At 40.6% G+C, this 18354-nt stretch overlaps 6 protein-coding genes across 12 annotated transcripts in view; 5 read left to right on the top strand and 1 right to left on the bottom strand.

Moving 5' to 3' along the window:
• Positions 1 to 1107: 1107 nt before the first annotated feature.
• LOC117243610 lies at positions 1108 to 2690 on the top strand. The gene is made up of 3 exons (XM_033511253.1): positions 1108 to 1155; positions 1297 to 1668; positions 1780 to 2690. The coding sequence occupies exons 1-3, from the start codon at positions 1108 to 1110 to the stop codon at positions 1918 to 1920; spliced, it is 561 nt and encodes a 186-aa protein (XP_033367144.1). The 3' UTR covers positions 1921 to 2690.
• A 1130-nt stretch (positions 2691 to 3820) lies between these two features.
• Positions 3821 to 5166, top strand: LOC117243609 (proline-rich protein 4-like). Its single transcript, XM_033511251.1, has 3 exons — positions 3821 to 3832; positions 3967 to 4248; positions 4566 to 5166. The coding sequence occupies exons 1-3, from the start codon at positions 3821 to 3823 to the stop codon at positions 4707 to 4709; spliced, it is 438 nt and encodes a 145-aa protein (XP_033367142.1). The 3' UTR covers positions 4710 to 5166.
• An 870-nt stretch (positions 5167 to 6036) lies between these two features.
• On the top strand, positions 6037 to 6744 carry LOC117230331 (extensin-2-like; the record flags this gene model as incomplete). Its single annotated transcript, XM_033487640.1, has 1 exon — positions 6037 to 6744. A coding segment is annotated over one exon (678 nt), but the record flags the coding sequence as incomplete, so codon positions are not given.
• A 1167-nt stretch (positions 6745 to 7911) lies between these two features.
• Positions 7912 to 8588, top strand: LOC117230329. Of its 2 annotated transcripts, XM_033487639.1 has the most exons (3): positions 7912 to 8049; positions 8127 to 8379; positions 8439 to 8588. In XM_033487639.1, exons 1-3 carry the CDS (start codon positions 8026 to 8028, stop codon positions 8525 to 8527), a joined length of 366 nt encoding a protein of 121 aa, XP_033343530.1. In that variant the 5' UTR covers positions 7912 to 8025; the 3' UTR covers positions 8528 to 8588. The 2 variants fall into 2 exon arrangements, with proteins under 2 accessions (XP_033343530.1, XP_033343529.1); XM_033487638.1 differs by having other exon boundaries at positions 8127 to 8571.
• Positions 8589 to 18354, bottom strand: part of LOC117230326 (1-phosphatidylinositol 4,5-bisphosphate phosphodiesterase-like) — a 12691-nt gene continuing 2925 nt past the window's right edge. The window contains exons 2-20 of one of the 3 annotated variants that reach the window (XM_033487630.1): positions 16756 to 16810; positions 15089 to 15317; positions 14899 to 14958; positions 14412 to 14549; positions 14089 to 14168; positions 13631 to 13766; positions 13448 to 13548; positions 13177 to 13343; positions 12818 to 13028; positions 12491 to 12749; positions 11988 to 12188; positions 11674 to 11878; positions 11444 to 11601; positions 11159 to 11365; positions 10719 to 11091; positions 10504 to 10656; positions 10265 to 10442; positions 9731 to 10181; positions 8589 to 9642 (exon numbers count right to left, since the gene is read on the bottom strand). In XM_033487630.1, the coding sequence (XP_033343521.1) occupies positions 9574 to 9642; positions 9731 to 10181; positions 10265 to 10442; positions 10504 to 10656; positions 10719 to 11091; positions 11159 to 11365; positions 11444 to 11601; positions 11674 to 11878; positions 11988 to 12188; positions 12491 to 12749; positions 12818 to 13028; positions 13177 to 13343; positions 13448 to 13548; positions 13631 to 13766; positions 14089 to 14168; positions 14412 to 14549; positions 14899 to 14958; positions 15089 to 15259 (3318 nt within the window). In that variant the 5' untranslated portion in view covers positions 15260 to 15317; positions 16756 to 16810 and the 3' untranslated portion in view covers positions 8589 to 9573. Of the gene's footprint in view, positions 9643 to 9730; positions 10182 to 10264; positions 10443 to 10503; positions 10657 to 10718; positions 11092 to 11158; positions 11366 to 11443; positions 11879 to 11987; positions 12189 to 12490; positions 12750 to 12817; positions 13029 to 13176; positions 13344 to 13447; positions 13549 to 13630; positions 13767 to 14088; positions 14169 to 14411; positions 14550 to 14898; positions 14959 to 15088; positions 15318 to 16755; positions 16811 to 18354 lie in introns of all 3 variants that reach the window. The other 2 variants (XM_033487627.1, XM_033487628.1) reach the window with 2 other exon arrangements.
• LOC117230327 overlaps positions 17788 to 18354 on the top strand; it is a 19826-nt gene continuing 19259 nt past the window's right edge. Inside the window, exon 1 of one of the 4 annotated variants that reach the window (XM_033487633.1) lies at positions 17788 to 18311. The gene's annotated coding sequence lies outside the window, so the exon portion shown is untranslated. The remainder of the gene's footprint in view (positions 18312 to 18354) is intronic. The other 3 variants (XM_033487632.1, XM_033487631.1, XM_033487634.1) reach the window with 3 other exon arrangements.

Below are 18354 nucleotides of genomic sequence, written 5' to 3'. Positions count from 1 at the left end.
AATTTACTTTTACAGGAACAAAGATCGGCGTGTCCGATCGGTTTTTTCACCAAGATTCCTTTCACATAGCGAACGTGTTTGGACTTTCATTTTGTCGGTCCGAAAACTTTGATCTGCTTCGAGTGCCTTTGCACAAGAGATCGTTCCTCACCTTCACTTCCGGTATATTTCAGAATGGTCGATTGACATTAAAAAAGAAATCGAATTTTGAACAACATGGCACAGGCTAGATCGCTCCAAGAAAATGAGTTTAATTTATGCCTATAAATATTTAACGAGCTTCATCGCGACAACAGTTTCAAATATTTCATCTTAAATACATAATGAACCGTTCTCTCCACGTTGCTCATCGAGCCCATTCGAATCATCTCTGGAAATTTTCTTGATCGCACCAGGCATTCGCTTCCGGTAAACGTAGCGACCGTCTTGCGGTTGCATCGGGAGTCGGGTTTGATTTTCCGCTTCACCGATCGTTGCGCCGCAAGTCATCAGATACGATTTTTCTACACGCAGGTGCTTAATTTTCGTGTTTCTAATGCTGATTCTATTCGAATTGTAACTGCTAATAAATATAACGTGCCAAGTTCGTTAATCTTCGAGTCAGGATTATGATATTTTGTTTCATCGTTGACAGTTATAACGTATAAATATTTGCTTGTAAGAAAACTACCGACACGCTTTTTTCATTCAAGCGCAATATTATCCATTAAAAAGAAAGCGTAATGCCAACGATGGGATACTTTTACGCTGTGTACTTCCCGCGTCCGTAAATACACGTAATCTTAACTTCCGGCCAGTCATAGACGGAGAACGGTCAATGAGCCGCGTGAAAAATAAAACAAGAGTCTTTCATACTCATTGGTGGTGTATAGAGTTGCGAAGGTTGGTCGATGGTAAGATGTAGTTTGATATATCCTGGAAAGGGTCGGAACTGTAGTGCATGAAATCAGTGAAAGGTGGTGGAATCGATGTTAGTATATAAGCTCGGTATTCCATTGCCGTAGACACTCAACGTTTTGTGCTTTAACGATAAACACCTTTTCGGGAAACCTACAACTATGAATCAAATTGTAAGATTTATACGACAATTACATAAAAACTTGAAAGATGATAGATGAATTATGTAATAGTAATTTGCTCAAATTGATCGAAAATGTAAATGTATGGCCGACCGAAAAATTAAGCCTAATTACCTGATATGTTGTTTGATTCGATCAACGGCTGAATTAGAACGAAGATTATAAGACGTAACGTATCGATACGCAGGATCGATGACTATCAATCGAATGTTTGTAGATTGCTCTATTTGGTCTGGCGATGATCGCCGGGATCGTTTCTGCGGGCCACATCGAAGAAGACCATGGAAGCTCCACCTACGAGGAAAAGACGAAACCAGTAGAAATCCCAATTTACAAAAAATATGGTAAATATCTATACACATATAAAGAACTAAGAATCTTTCAAGACACAATAATATTTGCTCGTTGTGCAATTACAGCAATTCCAATCCCTCATCCTGTACCAGTCGAAATTCCTCAAAAGATAGAAATACCAATTCCTCAACCTCAACAAGTTCCCGTTGAAATTCCACACCCCTATCCAGTGGAAGTTGTGAAACACGTCGAAATCCCTATCGAAAAGCCAGAGCCTGTTATCGTAGAAAAACACGTAAGTAAAAGTATCTAATTATCGAACAATGGCGAAGTCACCGTTGTAAAACTTCGTATCGCAATAACTGTATCACGTGTCACTATATCATATGTAATCGTGTCCATCTAGATACCTTTTGTGGTGGAGAAGCCGTATCCAGTGTACGTCGAAAAGAAATTTCCCATTCCAGTCGCAAAGCCGTATCCAGTTCATGTGCCAGTTTACAAGCACGTATTCCATTACACTTCAAAGGGCAAAGGATGGCACTAGACTGATTCGCTCGCTACTGAACACTTGGGAATTGTTCTTCCTGCGACTGATCGTTTTACGGGAGAGCTTCTTGTCACCTGATATCTAAACTTATTTAATTCAACGAACATACTGTTCATCGTTTGGATTACTGTGAAACAAATGTCAAGAAAAAGAGACACGATATTCGGATCTCAACACTGATGTTAATGTTGCCAATATTTTTGTTACGAATGTTATACACTTGTTAAGTTTTCCTTTTCTACCGATTAATACGTGCTTGTTAATAAAGCCTATTTGAAAATTACCATTTCTTTTTTGTTTAATTCCTGTCGATCGAATCGGCGTGTTAAATGTATAGCAATGAAGTTGAACTGCAGCAATGATCTCTCAGGTAGCGATCTCGGTAAAGTGATAGTTCGTTCGTCTCTTCCTGTTCGCGGCTACACAAAGAATAAAAAGGAAACACGTAACCATAAGTTTCGTTTCTTCGTCATCCGGTGTTACGAATCTACTAGAAACCAACCAGTCACCGATAGGAATTCTGTGCGATCTTGATTCGCCATAATGAGCCCGACAACAGACGCGTTCCTACATCGCGGCGCAAAACCACTTTTACTTGGGATACACTTTCACTGTTCCGCTCGCTGATACAGAGAGTATCGCGTACAATTCGAATCTTCCAGGCAGCTTCTCTCCCATGACCACACCCCAGGTGGTTACCTCCTTCTCATAGCGATTTGTATTACTAATAAATATAATATCTCTATTCTATTTTACGCCCCTTTACAATTTACGCCGTGGGCAATGCATGAAATTTGCTAGGCTCTCGTTTTCACTCGCTAGTTAAACGTGTGCAGCTGTAGAGAGATGAGAACGTGACGCTCTATTCGAAAGTTTGATTTACTTGATTTACATGCACCGGGATGATCGATGGAGATTCGATACATTACACAATTACCCTAGGTACGGTATATATTTAGGCATAAGTGATTGGGTTACAGGTGTTGTCTGACACTGATCTTAATGCCCTAGGATTAGAGAAAGCCGGCTTCGTTAAGATTCACATAATTGTACTTTGATTAATCCCTGCAGGAACGATTATTCCCCTCTTAAGCGCATTCTCTGCGTAAAAAATATAACGAAAAAAGTTCTTTGTAAATTACATGGTGCACCATCTCGATCTATGCTACTCGATCGTCTGACGGTAATTTACAAATTGTTAAGCGTGCGAACTAGACCATGACCAAGTTGTATTTGTCTTGGTTGACTAACCTCGTTCTCGGTTGTTTACTGCAAAGGGTGCTATATTTAAACGTAACACGAACGCCAAAAATTTATCGTTTACTGTCTTTATCGATAAGAGAAACGGATTGGAAACAATAAATATTCGACTATAATCGATATCGAGGAATTTAATCGAGACAAGGAGTTTCCTTTCACTGTAACTATTTGTCCGCGAACAATGTATCGTTATTTCCATAAATGATGAAAATCGAAAGTGCGACTGCGTTTGCTATCCTTGGAATCGGTACCTGCGAATTCTTTAAATATCTTCCGCTTGCTCGTTTAATAATTGACCGGATAAAAACGCACGAGACAACAATCTCGATTAATTTAACAATCTCAATATGACGAGTTCGATTTTTCTCCTCCAAAACTTCCATAACCGGAATAGAAAAAATTGTAATGGTATGCAAATAACAGGAAGAACTTAACTCAGCCATATACAAATGTGATATATCTGTGCAGACAATCATAGAGATAGTACTCTGCGACGAGCAGAAAGAGTAAACGTAATAAAGAGAAGGGAGAAAGTGACGTTGGTATATAAGCACTTGGCCATGACTTTGAAAGCATCAAAGTGATCGTGGCGAGTTAACACGACAGGTTGCTGAGGATTCGCTCTGGTGTGGAAATCATGAGAACTCTAGTAAGTTTCTGACCATCGATTTTTCTGCTAATCATGAGATCATCGTTCAATTATTTTCGTTGCACAAGATGTCAAGCATCAAAGTACTATTTTCTTAATCTGTATAAATTAACAAGCACGATTATTGATTATAGGTATTCGCCGCTTTAATTACCTTGGTATGTGCCTCCTACGAAGAGGATCATGGCAGTTCCACCTATCATGAAACATCGAAACCCGTGGAAATTCCCATTTACAAAAAATACGCTATACCAATTCCACATCCAGTTCCAGTTCCAATTCCGCAACAAATTAAAGTCCCTATTCCGCAACCTTATCAAGTCGAAGTTCCAGTGCCGCATCCAGTGCCCGTAGAAGTAGTCAAGCACGTTGAAATTCCGGTAGAAAAACCTGAGCCCTATGTGGTGGAGAAAAAGGTACGATGAAACGTAAAATTTTTTGTTTTATATTACATTTAATTGTTTAATGGTTGGTAGAAATGCTCGAGCATTGTACGAATATGTAGAGCAAAAACAAATATTAATATTATTCCTCGCAAAACAGTTACAATAATTATCGTTAGAGATATGACCGCGCTGTTTAATTATTCCAATATATTATTGTTATGAAATGTAAATATAATTTCATTCTCATGAAATTTAACGTAAAATTACTTACGATCTGACCTCATTGCACGTACATAGCTATTGCAATTCGAACGTATAGGAATTACTAGAATGTTAATATCGCGCAGGTACCATATGTTGTTGAGAGGCCATATCCAGTGACAGTTGAAAAGCACTTCCCGGTGCCTGTTCCGAAACCATACCCGGTCCACGTACCTGTCTACAAACATGTATTCCATCATCAAAGCAAGGGACACGGTTGGAAGCACTGATCTTGAGAGTTGTTTTTCCAAATTTCAGACAATTAGGCAAAAAGAAAATATATATATATATATACGTATTTATATATGCACACCAAATCGAAAATTATAGTTTCTTGACATTATGACACTTGTACATAGTTCACTATTGTTGTAATTATACTATTTTTGTACTGTTTAAATAAATTGTTTTTGTTTTCATAATATCGTTAATCGTTCCTCTCCCTTCGATAGAACATCGATTCATCGGAGCAATTGGAAAGTTTCGAAAGCGTGTAGTTTAGTCGAAGTAACGTACGGTCGAAGTAACACTGACCACCTAAATAAATAACTCTATACGTTAGCTTTTTCTTGTTTCACAGTATTTCTCAACCAGGTCGGTAAAGGTATGATAATGATTTTATCAATCCGGAGACTACCTCCTAGTCGAGAGAGTTCTTTTAACTCAATTGCTGCTGAGATTCTAAAAAAAAAAAAAAAATAATTACTTTCTGACCCGAAGTAAGTAAGAAAAAGTAAGTAAAGATCGACCATCTTACGACGATCTCTACCCCGTTGTAATTTTATCGGTCTTAACGATACGAACCTGGCGAGTACTTTCCGCGTTCGAATCATTAGTAATTAACTACCATGAATCTATTCACGAGGCATTATGCGCCTTGAACGATACATAGTTCGCAATCACAAATCAATCACGAACGTAATTTACTGTCACTATGATGGAAACGGAGACACATATATATACACTCTGTGGATAAAACCGTAGGATATATTTCAGCCGAACAAACTGTTTTACCTTTTTGCGAATTTCTGTAGGCAATACCCGGAGCGATGCAATGTGTTACGAGGCTTGCCCTCCGGTTTTCTCGAATCACAAACCAGCCAATGACTGGCGACGGTGTGGTAAATGACGAACGCCAACCTAACGACAGCGACATAACAGGGCTGTTCGCCCGAGGTGCAGAATTTATTCAGGAAATACCGGGGCGCGACCACTTGCATCATAGGCTTGGCTGTCGACCGCTTTTTACGCCGCTTAAGGGAATCACATTCGTCTTTGGTCCGCAAGAAACTTGCCCTGTTTAAGTGTAGCAAAAGTTTATAAAACCAGGGACCACGCACAGCGCGCTTTTAGTTTTGCCCGGGACTTTAGTACCGACGTTTATCGAGAAGATCGTTCAACCGACACCGAAATCATGTTCAGATTGCTGGTAAGCAAACAGACAGAAGAAACCTCGACACTTTCCACTTTTTCAATTTCGTGATATTCACTGATTGTTACGTCTCAATTTAGGAACAGAGTAGCGCGTATCTAGTTGTTCTTTCATGTACGGGATAAAGAAATGATAAGCGAGTTTCTAACGTTTCGAGGTACTTGTACATTCTAAAATATTTATGTGATCTCCAGATACCGTGCCTGATATGGCTGTCAAGCGTCCGCTCGGAAACCGCAGTGGACATGCACATGCACATGCCGGATGGCATGATGGAAGACAAAGCGGCTATGAAAAGGGAGTCGTATTATAACCCGTGCCCTCCGACTTACTCGCATCCTATCTCGTACTCGCCGCCACCGCAAATTTACGTGAAACCGTACGTGCAACCAGCGCCGATACAGTACATTCCGAAACCGATGATCACCTACGTGAAACCATCTCCACCACCGGTCGTTGTGAAACCAGCCCCGGTAATCGTAAAGCCGATCGTTCAACAAAAAGTGGTTTACCCGATCTATCAGAAACCAATGATCTCGTATGCGCCAATCTATCAAAAACCCATCTATTACGCGCCTATGTATCAGAAATTGATGTATCAGGCACCTAAGGTGTACTTGAAGAAATACGAACTACCGATTACTCAAGTGATTCAGAAGCCTCAGATTTCATATCCCATTCAGTACCATCAGCCGAAAGTGGTACAGATCCCGGCGCCACAGATCAATTTGGTGAAGCTCGCACAACCCATCGTTCATACCCAGCCTATTTACCAGTCGCCCATAAAACCGTACTGCCCTTAAGAAAAATTCATGGACAAATGTCACGGTGCGATTGCAACGATCGAGTCGATCGATCGCTTAGGTCTTTTGAGAACGTTCCGGAAAATCGGAAGATAATTCGGCGTTTCCGAGAAACTTTTCGCCCATTGAAACGACCATGTCGCGATAGCCTTAACCTGCCATAACTATCAGCGTAGTGAAGCGTAATTTAGCGAAATATCCGTTTCGCAAATTGTACAATAAAAACGAAGGAACTATCAATCTTGCTGTTGAATGTGCTCACCCTAACCGTTCGTCCTCCAACTTTCCCCTTTCCAGCCATTTCGTAATCCCAGCGGCAACTCTTCTTCAATATCGCGAAATAGGAGCTCTTAACTCGACTACGACCCGATTGAAACTCGTTAAAAGCTTAAACCCTCGCCCTACACCATGTAGACCTGTTTCAAACGTAAAGTTTCGATAGCCGGCTAATTTTCGCAAAACTTTGCCAACCTTTTCATTCGCCAGTACGATGCTGACCTAGAATTTCATAACAGACCAATGTCCTTTCTGCAATACGAAATTACGGCAGTCTGCAGATATGCCCCGTACTGAGATTGCCTTTCTCGAGATCTTAATCCGTCGACCCGTGGAAACTCATTTTCTCATGAAAGTTTCCTCGATTATTCCGGCAAACCGAATAGCATTATCATTGCTCTTAAGATCGCGTATTATCTGCTTTTGCCCCTTCATCGATTTGTAGACACCGGTTTTCGACAAACAAACTTTGGAATTCGTTACACGCAATGAAACTCGTTTTCTACTGATTTCGTCGGCGATATTACAAATTAGGCGCAGTATACCGTCAAAGTTGTTATCTCCCTTTATGGTAGTTTACTGTACTCCTATTATGTACTGCATCTATGTATTCGGATTTCCTCTTTAATTATCATAAATTACATCGGAAAACGGAGAAGCTGCGCGATTCAACATAAACGACATGTTCCGTCATATCTGCGCCTTCTGTTAGACCGTTCGATTGCGCCAGATCGATGTTCGCCTTGGTCTAAGTAAGGGATTAATTACGAGCCAGTTGCGGCGAGCTTTCCAATCGATCCCCGATTATTTCGAAGAATTGCTATTTCCACACCCGTTCGCCACAACGGGCAATCCTATTACGCAAGTCACAGCGCGGTTTTTGTAACCGACAACGTACGGGGGTGTAATTTTCCAACTTTCTTATTTACACGGTTTGTCGAAATTCTTAACCAATGTCGCATATAAAACGAATGTTTACAAGCAGATTCTTTAGTAAAACTGTTGAAGATCGTAGGATAGTTCTAGGACGTCGCTATGACATACAGTATGAGATACTACGTAAGTAAGACGAGTGATATTAGTTTCGTGACTTGGATAAAATTTGATTCGTTAGATGCATGACTTCTCTGTTGCAGTTATGTCTCGCGATCGTTGTCGTTTGCGAAGCGGCAAGAATACCCAGAGTAACCGAGCAACCATATTTTCCGAATTTTCAAGACATTTATCCGAATCGTAATTATCAAACTGAGTCGGCGAATAACCACGATGATGGACCATTTTTTGGAAACTATAGAGCGCACGAAGGGAACGCAGCTATAGGAAACGAGTTTTACGATCATCGAACTCCCATCGGTGGCCGAGCAAATTTTGTTCATCATCTCACAAGAGGTAACGCGAGAGTATTGTTAATCATTTCCAAAGTTATTAGTAAATCTTTCGTTTTTCAGTTCCGTTCGAAGAATTTAGAGGCCGAGACGCAGTTCCCCGGCATTATGATCGATTTAACCATGCGATTAATTACGATTATCAGTTATAAAAGTTTTATCAAGTTTACGTTGATCTGATGTATATCGAATATAATTAATGCTGCAAACGGATCGAGCTAGCAATCTCTTTATTTCTCCTTGTTCCTTTATATTCAATATATATATAATATATATTGAACGATATATAGGATAATATAGGTTAATATAATAATTTGTGTAAATAACATTATTAGAAAGAAAACAACGACGGGGTAATTATTATGCTAGGCTCTTCTTTTGTTCGATTTTCTTTTTTTTTTTTTATGTACAATACTATTTTGGCTCATGACGTTACGACTTTGGACCATACATACGAGGATACTCCTTCGAGATAGGAGAAAATGAACGTATCCTCCAAAAACGAGTACCTGCTCGATCATGAATCAAGATCATTTGACAGTTAGGACGCTAATACTCTAATCGCGGCGGATGACACCAGTGACACCACCACTGGCGTATAATCTATCAACTATGTCCGACCGTAAAAGCATTGTTTGAAGTAAAATATAGCGAAAGAATCGTCACGGTGGTGGCAAATTCCTTTTGGCATTAGGCATGAAATACACGCGCTCGTACAGTCGCTCACTTTCCTCACGCACCCGGTACGATAGAATTCAATAATAGCGTTAACAATCGAAAAATATTGAAATCGACGAATCACACGACACGCTCGACATGTGTGATCCGTTTCTCATTTATATCTTATAATATGTATAATAAATATATAATATGTATATAATATATATACTTATTAATATAAGAACTTGACTAGATCATTTTAGTTTTTATTGACTCCCTTATTTAGTCTAGGTACTTGCTCGTGCGACGACGGAGAGTATGAAGTTACAAGATGTTTCTCTTATAAAAAAATATTCAGGAGAATGAACTAGAGTACGAATAACGCGGTTTGTCTGTTGCTTCCGGTTCTCAGCATACTGAGAACGACAGCTAACGAGGCTTGATCCCAATTCCAGTTGTAATTAACGTTAAGAGCGGATTCTCCGAATACAGCAGCACCTCAACTTTTTCCCAACTTTCTTAGTCAATCTATCGGCCATCACACGTAGCATTCGGTTTTAGGGCCCAACTCGTATTCCATTTCCTCGTTGTTGTACATATCCATAACCTAAAATACGTTATTCAAATACATACTTAATACAATTTACGTGATGGTATTTTCTGGACTAGTACAAGGCAAAAGATATTTCATTTACCGCATTCATGTCTTTCTGCAATTCCTCTAGTTGTTTCTCATGAATGAGTTTCAACTTCTCTTTTTCCCTATTTTGAATCAGTTGTGCGATTCTTCTCTCTTCCATAAATTTTTTCGTGTTGTTCTGCTGTTTTTCTCTAAGCCGACCCTCCTTGATTCCCCGAGTCTTCAACGTTTTATCGTTCATCACTTCCCTCATACTTTCTACCGAGAGTCTCGCCTGTCTCGCGTTCATCTCTTTGATCTCGCGCTCGTGTCGTGCAGTAAGTTGCTTTTGCTGGGCCAGTTGAGCAGCCACGCATAATTTTCGCAAGCTATTCCGTCGTTCCTCCAGATGAGAACGTACCAGGTCACGTTCCTCGCGTCGTTGCCTATCCGCCAATCGAGACCATTGAACAGTTTGTTCGGAAACCTCGCGACGAACGGTCGGGTCTCTCGAAAGTTCCGCTTTGCTATTGAAACAAGAAACAAAGAAAACGAAGAAAGCTGAATCTCTCGTCTGAAAGTGCCCGGTAGCGCTAAGAATTGCTCATACTTTTTTCCTTTGATGATCTTCTCTATCGCAGCACAATGTTGTTTCTGGACGGCGAGTTTCTCTTTCTGGTGCCTCTTCTTCAGGGATTCCAATTCCTTTTGCTGTTTCCTCAGTACTTTTTGATATCCTTTTTCTTGTCGCAACAATTCCACCGTTATGGGGTTGAATTTCATTTCCTCTGAGAAAAAAAACGAGCCTGTAAATACGCATGTTCAACGTGGATCGTCTGAATCGTTTACCTCGCGGTTTAGGTACTTCGCGGTGATGAGCAGGCATGGAATCAGAATGTCCTTTACTGTCGCTCTCTTCTATTCCAAGGCCACGCATTTTATTTTGAGACGCATTTTCAGGTTTCTTGTAGGCCCGTGGTGCCGTGAGCGCGTCCATAAATCCTGTGAAATTAAACTCGAATGAAATCACCTGCCCAACGACCGAGAGCGTCATCGAAGCTCACCTTCGTAGCCATCCGGTACGTAAATCTTGATCTCGATATTACAGAACAGCATTGGCAAGGACATGGGAAAGTTTGCCTCGGTTCGCAGAGATATATGTCGATATCCTGATTGTAGACCGTCTAATGGGACGATTCTTTGTCCTAGCAGCTTGCCGTTGGATTCGTCGTAAACCGCGAATCGCAAGGCTGCTAAATCGGGAAGGACGACTTTCCGAAAGAGAAAAGGTTCTTCATTGTACACGGGATTCAGGCCATTCGCTGGAACTACTCTTGTCCGAAATTCTTTACGAATCGTATCTGTCGGTAGACCGTACATTTCTACTTCCACGTACGTTCCGACTTTCTTATCGGATAAAAATTGACCCGCGATTACCTGCCAATACGAACGCAAATTACCACGAATGTTTTCGAATTACAACACGAATGGAATTGCGAAATACCTGGACGCTACATTGTGTAGCTATTACACCATCCACGGGGCTCTCCGCGAAAGGATCGAAACTTCGATCGGCTCGTCTCATGAAATCTGGTTTCAGTAGGTAACCAGAGGAACCGTTATACTCGAATTTTCCCTGATTCAACTGCATCGGCAAGTCCGCGGTTTGGAAATTTAACGACACCATTTGACAGCCAGCGTTCCAGAAGACCTATTTTCAATGATCGATCGTTGGGACGATACGTGAAAAGGCCATCTGTGTTCGCGATCTATTTGTTGCAAAAATTACCTGTGGCATATAATTCGATGAATCCGCTCGAGTGCCTTTCGGATAAATGCGGCTCATTTGACGCTTGTTATAATTGACGAACTCGATGGCTTGCGTCTTCAAGTAATTCAGGCCAGCGGTTTCCGCGAAGGAAGACATATTGTGATGAATATTCTTTTCTGTACAAGAGGGCACGTACATCAATCTTTTCTCTCTTTTAAGCGCGTTACTGAGGGAAAGCTTTGCCTTACGTTCGGCAATATCGAAGCCCGGGAATTTTATAGGTTGAGCATAGTTGACCATAGAGGATAACCATGGGTGAACATTTGTTGTACTTCCGGTATACGGCTGAACCACCGCTAATTCCAGCGTATCGCCCAAACCTGTGCTAGAACTAGATTGTTGTTGGTTACCAGTCGTCGACGACGCCACGGACTCAGCTGTCGAGACTTCTTCCTGAAAAATAAGCGATTTTTCTTTCGGCAAACCATTTCGTTCTACTCGACATAGAAGGAGGATGTTGCGAGTTACATGCTGATAGTTTTGCCAAGGTTGTTAAAATTACCTTTACCGATTGTTGCTCGACGACCGCTGCCACAGACGGTGGTGCGCTCGCATCTTCCTTGACCTCGTCCTCGATGACAAATTGACCTTGCCGAAATAATTCCAACTCGTGCTTCTCCACCTCGGGTTTCAAACGTTTATTCTTTATAAGAATTTTACGTTTGAGCATGCTGGGCGGTGGTAGGGGCATCCCTGGTTCTAGCTGTTTTATCAAACCATATATCAATATATAATATCTCTTTCTGGTTCCATATCTGATCTTGCGTGTGTAGTTTCTATCTCTTAAAACATGCCTATGTAATTTAATCACGAGTACTCGAACATATTGTACCGAACAGCAGAGATAACCTCCGATAACAATGAGTGGGAGCACGTTATTCTTGTCTATCGATAGAATTCGCGATTTCGATTGACGTATTTAATTTTTTATCGCGAGAATCGATGAAACATTTCGCCCTCGAAGCAACTATCATAAGATATTGGAGACCGACGAGCAAAACTCACGGGAAATTCTTTGAGAGGCTCCTTGAGAAGCAGGTCTCCTAGAATTTCGTCGCAGTACTTCGCCAGTTTGTATTGTTGCTTCTTGCTGCAGTGGTTTTCGAAGCTAAGAATAACCGGATATTCCGATGTGACGAACGCAGTGTCTCGAACTGCGTAAATAACATCTCTGAAGAGAATGTCCGTGCACATAGCTTTGCCGTGTGTAATTATCGGTTCCTCGTCCTCGCCTTTGCCATCCCAACAATCCAATTCGACGCACCTTCGAGAGGAACAACGCTACGTTCTAATATATCTGGGTAGAGTAACTTTTACTCTCGTTAACCTTACCTACAACCAGCTAACAACACTTGTCTGTACATCTCAACGCTGCTTTTGCCACCAAATTGTCGACCACTCAGATACGTATTGTGACTCGAGTTAATGTAATAATGAGCCAATGGTTGGTCCATATCCATGTAGACGTCCAGCCTGTCCAAGAAAACAGGCGCGTTCTCATCGGACATCAGATACCTTATAAAACCATCTTTCGTCATCGTTTCTGAAAGGACGTGATTGCTTCTGAAAGGATGGCATTTCGCAGGTACAAACTAACTCGAACACGTAGCCGATCGACGATTAAAATTTAGCGGAGGAGGCTACGAAATTTGGAAAGCAAGATATTATGATACATTGATTAAAAATCTTACTTTGATTTCGCGCTATTTCGTTTTGTTCGTAATCGTTTATAATCTCTGACGCCCTCTTCTCGTCGTACAGCGGATATAAGATCTCGTTCAAAGTTGGATCCCGTTGCTTCTCGTTTAGAAACGTGACCAGTTGTTCCAAATTGATTGTGTCCGCTTTGCCCTGGGTGCTGAGAATATTCAATGCAAATAAACCATCGTTTCTGCGTATATTAACGAATCAATCTCGAATAGCGGAAATATGACGTACGAAAATTATACTTCCTGCACTTACATGGATTGAAACAATTCCTCTATGTCATTCCTCGGGCAAATTTTGTGGTAGAGCGCGTAGAATGCGTCGAACGTGAAATCCTCTGGTTCGATGACATCGTTCTACGAAGTCGTAATCAGAGTTTTAATAAACGTACCACAGGATTTTCTGCACGTTGTGTGCAAGTAATTTATTTGTAAATACCTTCCCACTAGATAGGCCTAAATCGGCGAGGCACTGATAAACAAGCTTTTCCGTTTTTCCAGATGCGAAAGTTCTTGCGACCACTTTCACCGGAACTTTTCCATTTGGATCGATCAACATTCTAAGCCGCATCCAGCTGGAACATGGCAAGGAAGGCTTTACTTTTCAACAATGTTCCGCGTAACTTTCTCGTTTATATTCGAAAAAGCACGAAATCACGAAACGTTTTCTTTTCTCGAAGTAAGAATATCTCGTGTTTACACTCTCTTACTCGATGCAAGTTTCAACATGCAAAGTCGGATATAACAAAAGTTTTCACGGTGGAACTTGGGATGGAAAAGTCTAAAATCAATATCGCGAATAAATAGTCTGCCACCGGAAATTGTTCCTGGCCAATTATTTCATGGCGATCATATTTACGATCAATTGTGTAGGTGTAATTGCATTAGTAAACTCACTGTTTCTTCAAGCACGTAAGCGGGCAAACGTTGTTGGCTTTCACGTTGTGCGTAATCGATCGTACGCCATCCAGCCATATCTGTCATAGGACACAGCAAACACGTGGGCTTATTGATTATGATAATAATTGCTTAACCAATGGATTGGAAAGTTTTTTTTCATGATCGATTTAAATACGCCCTTTTTTTCTAATTTGACGAATGTCGCACGGAGTAATCTTATCACTACCAAGTATTCGATAATTTACAGGTCGATTTACTTCGTTTACTAATTTTTCAGAAGAATGATCAAACAGACGAGATTATATATCGAGTAAATTTACCTTAGCCGTTGCTGGATCCGGACAGACGACATGCTGGTAATTAATATTGGTATAATCTACGCCTGAACAGATGGTTAAACATTTCTCCTCTAACTGCTCTCCGTGTTTCGTGAGAAGCTTGTCGTACAATTTTGGATCCTGAATAAAATTAGAGAATGATCTTCAAATAGTTTACTCGGTCTGGAGCTTAAATAAAATATATAAAAAAAAACGTATATATCGTCGATCGAGTATCCCATTGCTGCTTTTTCTTAAGAGGACATCATATCAGACGTGTTTCCACGTGGAACATCCCAAATATCGAAATATCAAAACACTTGTAAACCCTTGAAATGAATCGCAAACGTTCGCACCACTAGTGCATCGATTGTTACATGCAGTTGCACTCGTCAAATAGATTTTTAAAAATCCAGATATGATACAGTTTCTTTCTTTTTTTTTTTTTGTCTCTAACATTCACATTGCTCAAAGGGAAAGACATTTTTACCTTTGGTAATCCACCGGCGCGTATATCGCTCACTTGGCACAACTCTATCACATCTCCGTCCTATACATAAAATAAAATATGACTCACTGGAATAATTAGATAATATACTCGCATTTCAATTTTCCATACAACGCGTTGCAACGAAAGAGATACAGTCTCTGTTCAGGATATAAGAGGAAAGTGCACTCACCTTTCCTTCGCTTTGCCAATAGATAAAAAACCCATATTCATCGACCTTAAACATGCAGTTTAATTCGAGCTCCGTGTTGTCCTTTTCCTCTGACCACCGATCGAACACGCATCCCTGACGAAGCGCTAGCGGTACCTCGATCTGCCAATTGAACTCGAACCTTTTCGTCATCTTTTTTGCACCAATTTGACCGTGTCAAGTTGCACACACGTCAGGTTTCGTCCAATTCCTATTAACGGTTTAAACAGTTTTATTAAACAATTCTGAAATTGTGACACAGTTTATCACCATCCTACGTTTCATTCGTTTGCAAGCCTCGAAAGAAAGGATTCCCGATCGTATCTACTCGCAAGAAATAAAACACTTTTCGAGTGTATCAGATCTGTAGATTTTGTTCACTCAATGTAATTATTAAATTACTATTAAGTTCGTCTAACCACGTGGACTTCGGTATGAAATTGCCTGAAATTACTAATCACGGTAATTTTAACAAACTGCAAGGTCCGCCGTGTCGTTTCCATCGCACTAGCTCATTACCGATTCCGAAAGGTTACGAAAGCTCCCAAAGATTACGAAAGTCGGCCGCGCGCCGTGGAATACGAAACGATCTGTGCGGTTACTCTTTGATGCTGTTCATTTATTTAAAACGTGCGGCATTACACATGGAGCGCCAATCGATACGTTGGTTCGATTAACTCGCGTATACGTAGTGTGCCCCTTGCCTTAATAGTATTCTCCCAACCTCAATTGAGTGTTAACCTCCGAGAGAATGAACGCAATACGTGCTTTGGCCCCTTTTACCTGCATCAAAATCCAATTAAACGTTGATCTGGTTACGGGAAGCTCCGTTCAACGTGAAACATCCAACGTTAGTTGGCTTTCTAATGGCGAAATCTCGTTTGATAGGGAATCATCTTTGCGGACAAATCGAGCATCGCGACACCGCAAAATCTACGAGAACATCAGTTTTGTTACTATCGACTTCGGAAACACGATTCATGCTAACTTTAACGGCATTTTCTCAGCTTCGAATGCTGACTGCTCTCTCCAGGGACAGAGTTAACCGAATTTCTCAACCCATTTTTCTTGTATGTACATTGGAAAATTTGCATCTTATGCATTTATATTACCAACATCTGTTCGGAAACGTCTTCTTTGTTCTTCTCACGATGGAATGAAATACGATCGGATCGGTCGAACCGATAGCTCGGATAGAGGATGTTAGATCGTTTAGCAAAGGCCATTCGAAATGGACCGCTTTTGAAATCACGGCACAAGTTACGCTACATAACCGTGAGGTTTTCTGTTTTTTCGAACGGTCGATATTGTATCGAAGCGCAAAGGATTTACTGGCATCGTTGCACTGATTGACCTTTATTCCCTGGCTACAAAGTAGGACGAACCATAGACAGAAACGGCTAGGTGAAAATAGAACGATACTAGAATACACTACGGCCTCTGTATCAGGAAATGTATCCTGAACGATTGGCTATGTTTCACGAGTTCAGAGATGGCTCTTATTATCTTCTAGGTGATTAAAATTCATGTTTGCTAGCACCCGGGCGATACAAAAGAACCCGCTGTAAATGGATACTAAAGTTTTATCTTTTGTGGACGACATCGAAGCACGGAACAAACAACGCAATAAGACGATATAGATCACTTACGACGTTAAGAACGTTTCTTCCTGGCTGGCTTGCACATCTTAGTTTTCTGCTACACCTACGACAAGAAAAATCGAATAAATTTGGTAAATGCAGTTTCGCATATCTCAAAGAAAGAGTCAAAGTCTAAGATTCTATACATAGCAATCGGTATACAAATTGATTTCACGGAACTTTATAATCAAACTTTGGTGGATATTTCACGTCGCTGTCAAACATCGTTTTTCTTTAACTGTTATCCTGTTTCCGGTCAATACAAAGCTGTGCATGTTTCATTCGATCTTTGATACATCAGATTCGTGGAAACGTGCGAAGTATTTATGGACGAAAGTTGAACTAACATCGCTCGATACTAAATTAAATGCAACATACGATATCTCATCTCAATTTTAGTTTTGCCTGGGAGGAGAAAAATCGCAGATAGTGTGTTCGGTACTTACTATCGCTTAAATCGCTTACTATCGAGATTTACTATTGCTATTGTCGCATAAAACTCCGATGTTGACGTTGAATATTACAGAAACGCAGTGCTAACGAAGTGCAATTAATAAAACGTTTATCGCTCGTGCAACACTGACTATCATTCGGTAACTGGATTTATCATTCGCGAACGAGAAAGGTCGAGCACCTATCAATGTCTCTATCGTCTACGGATATCCCGCCCCGTTTTATCGAACATTATCTTAATTGACGCAAAAGGAAGTTTTGTAAAAGTCAGCTAATGACGTCTGGCATTTATATTGAGTACTATGCGTACAAAAATGCCTTCGCGATACGTTTGTATATTATTCCTCCGTAGCTCTGTATTCGTTTAAAAATAAAGCTGAACCCTAAATCTCTAGACATTCCTTACATACCTCAAAGAAGAAGCAACAATGACTATGTACAATGGAACCAAATGTGAGTACAACAAAGGCCGGCGAAACACAAAAGAAAATAAAAGCGAAGAAGACTGTTAAGGAAACGTAACTAAATATCCGAGTGTTAGAATTTTCAGAACGTTCTATAGTCTGACCCTATTTACAATAAAAAACGATATACTTGACTATAAATATTCAAAGAAAGGCCAAAGCTGATGCTGGTTTCTTTCAATATCGTTAGAGGAATAACACTTACTCATATATTCATCGTCACATCGCTAATCATTAATTATACTTAAAAAAAAAAAAAAACGTTGAACGTTTCGCAATTGCAATGTAATTTCTAAGAACTAGTAATGCATCGAAGGTTTAATCGATGAAACTTGAAGAAATTACGCGAGCCGATACAGAGAATTCGTTCGTATAGTTATAGTCGTAGTTGTTTTATTTTATTTCCCCCACGCTCGACTCACCACTACACCGTATACCTCTGTATAAACCGGTTGTAGTACATATATACGGAGACGGTGCGTAAACAGAGGAGCGTTACGAAAATAATGTAGGAGTGCGGCTCGTGCCGGGCTTCTTTTCCTTGGCACGATGAAAACGTTTCTGGCGCCTGACAGTAAACGAATTCCAAGGAAGGGGCAGATGTAACGTAGTATCATAAGCGCGCGATTCTCTTCAGTTTACTTAATGGTAAGTGGTGATCGAGTATTTTGGTCGTGGAAGCGGAAGAACG

This window comes from Bombus vosnesenskii, unplaced genomic scaffold (genome assembly GCF_011952255.1).
Source record: "Bombus vosnesenskii isolate JDL3184/JDL3185 unplaced genomic scaffold, Bvos_JDL3184-5_v1.1 scf7180000013266, whole genome shotgun sequence".
NCBI classification, from domain to species: domain Eukaryota; kingdom Metazoa; phylum Arthropoda; class Insecta; order Hymenoptera; family Apidae; genus Bombus; species Bombus vosnesenskii.
The sequence above is the reverse complement of the archived record's forward strand: the minus strand, read 5'-3'. Positions and strand labels throughout refer to the sequence as shown.

What these genes read in the sequence shown, in the direction of transcription:
- LOC117243610 (XM_033511253.1), top strand. Translation starts at nt 1,108, where the DNA reads ATGATAGATGAATTATGTAATAGTAATTTGCTCAAATTGATCGAAAAT. An exon ending in TGCTCAAATTGATCGAAAAT is followed by an intron (nt 1,156 to 1,296) that starts GTAAATGTATGG and finishes GAATGTTTGTAG; the next exon opens with ATTGCTCTATTTGGTCTGGC. An exon ending in CTGTTATCGTAGAAAAACAC is followed by an intron (nt 1,669 to 1,779) that starts GTAAGTAAAAGT and finishes GTGTCCATCTAG; the next exon opens with ATACCTTTTGTGGTGGAGAA.
- LOC117243609 (XM_033511251.1), top strand. An exon ending in CCTATGTGGTGGAGAAAAAG is followed by an intron (nt 4,249 to 4,565) that starts GTACGATGAAAC and finishes AATATCGCGCAG; the next exon opens with GTACCATATGTTGTTGAGAG.
- LOC117230329 (XM_033487638.1), top strand. Translation starts at nt 8,026, where the DNA reads ATGACATACAGTATGAGATACTAC. An exon ending in CATACAGTATGAGATACTAC is followed by an intron (nt 8,050 to 8,126) that starts GTAAGTAAGACG and finishes TCTCTGTTGCAG; the next exon opens with TTATGTCTCGCGATCGTTGT.